Source organism: Drosophila kikkawai, chromosome X, assembly GCF_030179895.1.
Source record: "Drosophila kikkawai strain 14028-0561.14 chromosome X, DkikHiC1v2, whole genome shotgun sequence".
NCBI classification, from domain to species: domain Eukaryota; kingdom Metazoa; phylum Arthropoda; class Insecta; order Diptera; family Drosophilidae; genus Drosophila; species Drosophila kikkawai.
In genome coordinates, this window is record NC_091733.1 from 28,229,138 (window position 1) to 28,238,206 (window position 9,069).

General features: G+C 39.6%; 1 protein-coding gene across 1 annotated transcript; it reads left to right on the forward strand.

The window, feature by feature from the left end:
• The first annotated feature begins 8,076 nt into the window (after positions 1 to 8,076).
• Positions 8,077 to 8,594, forward strand: LOC138929170 (uncharacterized). Its single transcript, XM_070288408.1, has 2 exons — positions 8,077 to 8,136; positions 8,195 to 8,594. Exon 2 carries the CDS (start codon positions 8,242 to 8,244, stop codon positions 8,569 to 8,571), a length of 330 nt encoding a protein of 109 aa, XP_070144509.1. The 5' UTR covers positions 8,077 to 8,136; positions 8,195 to 8,241; the 3' UTR covers positions 8,572 to 8,594.
• Positions 8,595 to 9,069: the final 475 nt, after the last annotated feature.

Sequence of the window (9,069 nt, forward strand, 5' to 3'; positions counted from 1 at the left end):
AAAACTGTTCTGTGCAAGATTTTCTACAGTTAATAAATCTGCATACTTCATTTAAATTTTGAAAATTAAATTTTTTATCAAAATCAAAAATTTTAATGATGTAACCCCTTATAAAATTTTGAAAAATTTGATCAAAAAATTTTTTTTGCCGGACATGGCCAGAAAGATGCGCCTGTTAATGCTGATCAAGAATATATATGGTTTATGGGGTCGGAAATAACTCCTTCAATGCGTTAATAGCTTCGGACTGAAAATAAAATACCCTGCAAGGGTATAAAACGGAGAAGCCAGTTGTGGCAAGGAGAGAGCTGTAATCAGCTTACGTAAATGTGCTTGGCAGCGGGGTAAATGTAGTCGCAGGCTTGGCGACGGCAGGAAAAAGAAGAAGGCGCTGATGCTGATGATATTCCCAGGACAAAAGTTCGAGCCTAGCTTTTGGTTCTCTACTCATTTTGCAGAGCCAATAAATATTGAAAATCAAATACAATTGATTTATGAAACGTACAAAAATACAAATATTTGATTTAAGTTGTTAATTTCTCTACTCCTCCACTTCTGTTGTCTTGTTTTGAAAGAAAGCCTTTGTGGTTAAGGAATGCATACAACTATTTCTTATAAATTTGTTTTGTTTGTTATTAAATTAAATTCAAATATTATTTTACAAAAAAAGGAATGCATAAATATGTAAATATTTTATATTATATTTATATTTACATTTCTATATTTAGAAATTTGTCTTTGCCCTTAAATCTTGGCTTTGGTTTATTCTTTTGCCTGTCAAAGGATGGACCTTCTTTGAGGCAAAGGTATTTCACAGCAGCCAGCTTTTGGTCTGCAAATGAAAAGGGAATGGCATTACGAGAGTCAAGGAATTTCCACAGAGGGGGGAGGGGTAGGGGGAGGGTATAGTTTAGTGGGGGGGAAAATGTCAACTATTTTGCGAGTCGCCTTTGATGCGGCAAAACCGGTACATCAAAAAGATGCAGTGTCAACACACACACACACACACACATTCGCCGAAACTCTACCTATTCCATTTTAAGCACACACACACATATACATATATACTATACATACAAATATATTAAATGTATGTGTGTGTCCTGGCCACATTATTAACTCGACGGAATGAACTCCGTGTCCAGGATTACGGGGCAAAAATGAAGGCGGAAAACCAGGCGACACACACAGACTCACAAGAGCTCCGGCAAACTTTAGCATATTTGTTAAATACTTTAATTAATAATTTAGAGGCAGGGCAGGAAGGGGGTGAAGAGGGGGAGTGTGTGGGGGGGGTCTGCAAAACCCTCAAACAAATAGAGTAAGGGGAAGGCTGAGGCTCAGCCAGAAGTTGAGCAAACAACTAACAAAAGATCAAGGATTATGCGTGCTCAGTCCATGGACATGTGTGTGTGTGTGTGTAGGAGGAGGAGGCTTTTCCGGTTGCGGTGTGAGCGTATAGAGCTTCTAGGACTCCTCGGTGTCTCCACTCTCTCTTCTTGTTTGTAATAAAAAGAAAACAAAGAAGATTAGACTAAACGGAGCGGGCGCCAAGGAAGAAGCCCCGGCTTGATGAGTTTAATTATTTGAATGCTTCAGCTCATACAGACACACACACACACACACACACACACTGGTGGGGGTTGGGCAAAAGCCAAGGGCGCCGAGCCAAACAAAAGGCAGATGCTTTTGTCACATGCACACGACCTCAACTTTTCCAAGGCCCAAGGATGCCAGAGAATCCCATTCTCCCCCCGCTGCCTCTCCCCCTCTCTCTCTCTCTCTCTCTCTCTCCATTTTCCACCTAGAAGGCAGCTTCCCCAACCCCCTCCCCCCCTCAAATGCTGGCCTGAATCCCTTTGCTACCAAGAATCCCAGGCTTAACAGAATGCAGACTTCAAATCTGGTCAAAGAGTTGGCCATTGCTTCAAAGTATTCAAGAAAAACTTTAAAAATTCCCCTTAAAAAAAATAAAATATAATAAAAATAATAAAATGAATTTGCACAAAAAATTCTAAAATTAAAAATCAAGACTAAGATAAGTCTACAAAATCACAAATATACCTCCGATTTTAGCTCTTTAGAATATGCTAATTCATTTTAAATAAAAATAAAAATTTTAAAAGGCCGTTAAACATTATACAGAATATAATAAAGGAAAACTAAAGTTTTTAAAAAATGAATAATATTCATTAAAATAATAATATATATAACAGAGAAGCAGATCTACTAATCTGTATGTGGGAATTTTCATCATCTTAAGAGTAAAGTTTTAAAAGAAAAATAATGTTAATTAAAATAAAAACATAAAAAAAAGAGAAGGATAAATAGTGGGCAAATTTGTTCACTCTAAAAACTTCAATTGTAAATTTATCAATAATTATATATTTAAATTTCTGGGACAAAGCAAAATTTAAAATAGGAAATGAACTAATTTCCGGTTTTGTCTAACTTTCAATGCGAATTTTAGATATTTCACTTATAATTAATTAATTAATCAATTCTTTTTAATTTTAAATAAATAATAAATGAAGATTTAATAAGAGAATCATAAGATCCGCTACTTACCTGTGCTTTTTGCCTTTCAAATTATCCAAAATATGCGCATTCTGTAGATTTTTGTATCGATTTTTATCGATATATACCGATTATAGTATCGCCATCAAGTATACGCCCTGTTGCACTGTCCAAATGGGTAATAAGCCCTCATTCTTGAACGTCCGATCAAAGATTGTTTGCGATCGCCAAGCTGTTTGAAGAGCAGCCTCAATTAGGTTTCTACCGGGTCTGGTAATGGAAGGAAGGACTCACCTTGCTGCTCCTTACTCCACCTTCACCTGCACCTCTCTCCCTCCCGGGAAAGTGCATTCAAAGTGATGCTCTGTTCTGTTTTCAATTTGGTTACATTCCCCATTTACACGGCTGTCCTCCGCCTCCTCGCCATTCACTCTTCTCTTCGTCCTTCGTGTCTGCGTGCGTCCCGTGCACTGGCCAGGACCTGCAGTCCTTTTTTTGTTTTGGCCCCGCCATCAGCGCTCCGCCGGCCGCCACTCTATTCAAATGAATCCCCATTTGGCTTCCACTTGACAATGGCAGCGTGCTCCCTCCCAGTTGGAGCTGCTGCAGACCCAGGATGCTCTGGGTGGTGTGTGTGTGTGTGTGGGTGAGTCAGTGAACTTAATTTGGTCACACACAATTGATTCTTTTTACAGGTGCTGGTCCTAGAGACAGACACATACACACACACAGGCGGAGCCATTGTGTTGAAGGCAGCACTGTTAGAAATTTCTAGTGGCTTTCCTGGAGGGGTTTATTCCTGGTAAAGTTTGTTGGAAAATATTTAAAATATTAATTTTCTTACCTGTTTTTCGATTTTTAAATATATTTTAGATTTTAAGAGTTTCGAAGTTTGCTGGAGGTTTTTGTATCTGTTAAATGAAATATATTTTAGAGAAAGTTTGTTAAAAAATAAATTAAATAAATATTTCTTTACCTGTTTTTCGAATTTTAAAAATATTTTCTAGCACTTTTAGCCTTCTTAGAGGCTTCCTGGAGGTCCTTATTTCTGTTAAATGAAATATATTTTAAGAAAAATGTGTTAAAAAAATATTTAAAATAAAATAATAATAATTTGTTGTACCTTTTCAAATATATTTTAAATCCCAAGTAGCTTGTAAACTTGTCTTTAACCCTGGTAAATGGAATATTTTTTAGAGAAAGTGTGTTTAAAAATATAATAAATATTAATTTTCGTACCTGTTGATTTTTAAATATATTTTGTAGCACTGTTTGAAATTTCTAGTGGGTTTCCTGAAGGTGTTTACTTCTGATAAATTAAATATATATTAAGAAAAAATTGTTAAAAAATAAAATAAATACAAATTTATATACCTGTTCCTTCCCAAGTGTTTCTAGACTTTTCTTTCAGTGCTGGCATAGGTAAATTGAGGGAGAAGCTGGACCTGGAGCAGCTGGAAACTGGAGCCAGTGACGACATGTTTGCTGCCTTGTGCAAAACTCGTTTTGTAATTTGTGGCTGAAACAATGCAATTAAGTTGACATTAAGTGAAGTTCGCCTGGCTAGAAGCTCCTGTCGCAACACCCACCCCCCCTGTCCACCTTGGAGGTCACCGCATCCACTCCGCAGCCACCACATGTCATTCTATATGACACCCTTCTGGCTCTTGGCTGGCTCTTGGCTGGCTCCTGGCTGGCTCCTGGTTCTCTCTAGCTCCTTGCTCCCAGGTCCCTTCCTGCCTTCCTTTCACACAGATGCCTGCAGTGGCAATGGGATCTAAAAGGGCACTTTGAGTGGAGCGGCGTAGCCCATTTTTGCGGCCATCGGTGGTCACCACTCAGCTGGAGACTAAGCCGGAGACCTGCTAGTCCTGCCTTGACCCTCAGGTTGTTGGGTTATTGATGGAGCTGGCAGAGCAGCAAGACCTTTGCTTTTAACTAATTTCAAAATTTTCAATTAAATAATATTGGTAATTATTATTTTTACCTGCAAAAATTATTATTTAAAAATGGAAATATATCTTGGAATTTATTTTTATAACTTACCTTATACCTCAAAGCATTTTTGTAGGTTTTTCTTGAATTTTCTTAAGCTTTTCTCGTGGTTTTTCATATAGGGTTTCCAGTTTTCCTCTTCACAGACTGTCTTTGGATATTTCTCTTTGCAGAGATTCTTGCTTTTGTTTCTAGGAAATATTTTCCATATTTCCATATCTTTTTTCCTGGGATTTTCCATTGGATTTTCCGCTATTAACACCCCTTTGCCAGGATGCCCCGCTGCAAGCCAATTTAATTTTCTGCCGTTTTTGGCGAAAGTTTCGAGTGATGCGATTATCCTGCGAATGCTGCCGCTGCTGCTGCTGTTGCTGCTGCATTCGAACGATCGTCCTGGCTCCTGGGTCCACTTCCTGTCCCACGGACAAGGAAGGACCCACCAGGGGCTGCCATCAAACGCATTCGCAAAGAGCGGCAGTCAAGTGGAGAATTACTGAAATTAATTTTGAAACATGTTGGCAACTTTAATGAGATTTGCCTATGTGTGTGCGTGTGTACCAGAGGGTGTCTGTGTGTGTGCGTTCTCATGTATGCTGCGGCTTTAGTGGGTTAAGCGGCTTATGTTGTTGCTAAGTGGCAAAAGAGCAAACCACCGAATGGTAAAAAGCATAATTAGTTGCATGCAACATCATGGCCACTGACACACACACACACGCACACCCCACTCGCCTTTTCTCAGTTGAAAAAGGGACTTTCCCGGAAACCCATTAAAGCCAAAAGCCGAAAGCTGAAAACTGTTTTCTGCAACTTTTCCTACTCATTTGCTGCATTTTTCTGTCGGCCTTCGAGCAGGGCATACTTTTGTGCGGAAGTCCTGCTAGATTTTCCTAGATTTCCCTAGCTTTTCATCCTTTATAAAGACTTTTCTTTTAAAAAAAATTATATATACAATTTAAGGCTATGAAAAAATACCTTAAAAAGTATTCTAGACATTGGAAATTAATTGAAATATACTTTTGTGCGGCAGTCCTGCTAGATTTTCCAAGATTTGCTTAAATTTTCCTCGATTTTCTCAGCTTTTCAACTATAATAATGACTTTTCTTTAAGGAAAACTATAAATATATTTCAAGGAAATGAAAAAAAACCTTGAAACGAAAGTCCTGCCAGATTTTTCAAGATTTTCCCATCTTTTTATCCCTTAAGTAGACTTTTCTTTTATGAAAAATTTTAAATACAATTAAAGGCCATGAAAAAGCACCTTAAAAACCATCCTAATAATTACAAATTGTTTAAAATATTAAGAAATATTTATTCTATATAAAATAAACCTCCATTAAAATCCTTTTTCCTATTCAAAAACTTATACCATTTCGATCCCAATATACATACCACTTCCGGCGCTCTATATTCCTCTCTGGGGTGTCAATGTTTTATGGTTAAATCTTGCAATTAAGCGATTGCATAAATTATTCAGGTGAAGCCATGTCTTGTCATTAGTCTAAATGGTTTTGTACATTTTTGCGCCTCCAATTAATTTGATTTGAGGGCGATTTAAGTGATTACCTGAAAGGGTTTAGGTTTACCTGTAAGACTCCTGTGTGTGTCCATCTATTGATATTGTTTTCCCTTGGCTTTTCCCCCCTTCTCTCTCTCTCTCTCTCTCTCGGAGAAAATGACTCACTTCAGAGCTGTTTGTCACTGGACTGCCAAAGTATTTTCCGGGTAAAACTTCTTCGGGCAAGCTGAAGTAAAAAGCAAACTCAACCAAGAAAATTGAATTCGAGAAAAAGGGTGAAGAAAGCCCTGCTGTTAGGGGTGGGAGAGAGAGGGTGTTTGGAGAGGGGAGGCAAGTGAATTAGTGGGCAAAACTAAAACTGAAACTAAAAACTCAGCAAGATTAATAGGAACACGTAAAATGTAATTATTTTCCTGTACTTGTGCTATTTGTGCACATGGCAGGGGAGGGGGGAGGTAAGGATAACAGAGAAGGAAATGCTGGAAAATGGAGCAAATGGCGTTGGGGAAAATGGGAAAGCTTCACGCGCCCCGGCATGACAACTTTGAGGAGGATTTTTAGCCCCAGCAAGGGACTTGCACGGCAGCAGCAGCACGGCTCTCCTGGCCGGGTCCTGGCTGAGTCCTGGCTTCCTCCTGACCATGTGTGTGCCTGTGTGTGTGTTGCCATCTCTTTCGTTACGGCTATGCCCGTCTCTTTCGCTCTCTGCACAAGTTGTTTTGCCCCAAGTAGTTTTCTTGTGTAATTATAATTGCATAATTTATTTATAATATGATTTTCATGCTGTTTTCCCGGCCAGGGAGAGCGTGGAAAAGGAGGGGGTGGGAAGGGGGAGGAGCAGCAGAGGTGGGGCAGAGCAGTGCCGGATGATAGGAACCCTCACAGCGCAGTTTAGTTTATGTATCACCAAATGCATTGGCGACTGCCGTTCGTTCCTGCTTCTGCCTCCTATGGGGTAGCAGGCTGGGCAACACTGAAAAAAAAGAGAATAAGGAATTATATAAATAATTTGTAAAATTATATAGATTATGAGGATATTGGGATTTTAGGGGAAAATTATTGGTAACACAAAAATAGTGATTTAAAAATAATCAAAATTAATTATAAAATTATAAATAATATTTTTAATATTTTTAAAATACATAAATATTATTTGTATAAAAAAACTATTGACATTTTAAGGGAAATCGTTGGTAACAACGAAAAGAACGTTTAAAAAATTATATAAATTATTTAAAAAATTATTTAAAACCTATAAAATTATATTTAAAAAAAAAAAACTATTCGCATTTAAAGGGAACACTAAAAAAACTATTACTAAATGATATTCATAAATTATAAAATTATATAGAATTTTAAGATATAAAAAACTTATATTTAAGATTCACAGTTAATTAAGATTAATCGCTGAGTAATTCCTTCGATTGCTGCGATTTTTGTTGTTTTTGCGCGGTCATCCAGCCGGCTGGGAAGGCACACGTCACAGGTAAACACGAGGGGAAGCGAGGGGACGCGAGCGTAGGCGAGGGGAGGCGAGGGAAAGCGAGGGGAGGCGAGGGAAAGCGAGGGAAGGCGAGGGGAGGCGAGCACACGTGTTACTCCTCCCCTCGAGTAACACTGACTAAAGCTGCAGAGGCTAAGCGGCCTCTATTATAGGTAGCCAGAGGGAGAGCGCTTGATCGAGAGAGAGAGCGAGCTTGATCGAGAGAAACGCACTAGCGTGTGGAAGCTGAGCTGAGAGCGGAGCTGATAACTGATAAGCTCTGCTGAGCTCTCAGTGTGCGCGCTCTCTTTAAAGCAGTGTGTAACACACACACACACACCGCTTGTATGAGAGCACACACACTGAGAGCTAAGCTGAGCTTATCAGCTCGGCTCTCGGCTACACTTTCAGAGGCTGACGTGTGTTTTCTCTCTCTCACTCTCTATAAATAAAATAATAAATTACATTTAAATAAAACTATAGACATTTTCAAAGAAAATTCTATATCATCCTAAAATCCTTTTTAACCATCGATATCTATCGATAGTTAAAGGCCTGGTATTATCCATATCTATCTGTCACTTTAAATTTGTGCCCAGTCATTTGGAAGCTACATACGAAAACGTAAGTGAAAATCACATAATGTTTAAGGAAAATTTACCCACCGCTACCGCCGGCTTAGACAACTACCATTTTCACCACGACTGAATCCATATATTCTTCCTCGACATGGACACCTCCGGCAACGATCCACCGAGTTCTGTGGAGCAGAAACATCGCCGAATTAGCCGCAGGCGTTCCAACCCAGACCAGAAGCAGGACCAGGACCAGGACCAGGACATGACCGATATGGAGCGTCCGGTCAAGCGAGTCAAGAAGAACACGGAATATAACAGTTTGGAATATAACAGTATGGAATATAACAGTATGGAGATCATGGAGGATGAGCTTATTTACCGAGACTACGATGCGGTCTCAGAGGCCGGTTACGAAGGCGACTACAACACTGACACCGACAGCGACCACGACCACGACACCACTGCCTTCAAAGCCTTTTGAATTGATTAACAAATAACACAAAAAACCTCAACTTCTTGATATTCTTAAAGGTATACCATTTCTTTCTGTGTAGAGCTGGGGAAACCCCAGGTCACCCTTTAGACAGGCCCCCACAAAATGCCCAAAAGGATCCAAAAGCAAACCGAGCAGAGTCAACCGGCCAAACTGCACTTTGGGCTGTGGAAGTGAAATGTTACCAAACTTGCACAGGGGGGAAACACAGGTGGTGGTGGAGGGGTTTTTGGGAGCAGGAGGGAGGAGGGAGGAGGCTCTACGTGCCAGTGCCTCAAGTTCATTATGTCTGGCCATATAAATTTCACTTGGCCACAGACCGAAATCGGAGTCAAATGGCTCCGGCGGCATTTTAGGTGTATTATATGCCACGTGCACTCACACCTCACAGGGGGAGTGGCACCGAATTTAGGCAAAAATATGACATGGCATTATTTTTTGGGTAAAGACTGTCAGGGCTGGAAATCGGTGCTGAAGGCTGCAATA

Coding starts and splice junctions, on each gene's coding strand:
- LOC138929170 (XM_070288408.1), top strand. CDS start 8,242: ATGGACACCTCCGGCAACGATCCACCGAGTTCTGTGGAGCAGAAACAT.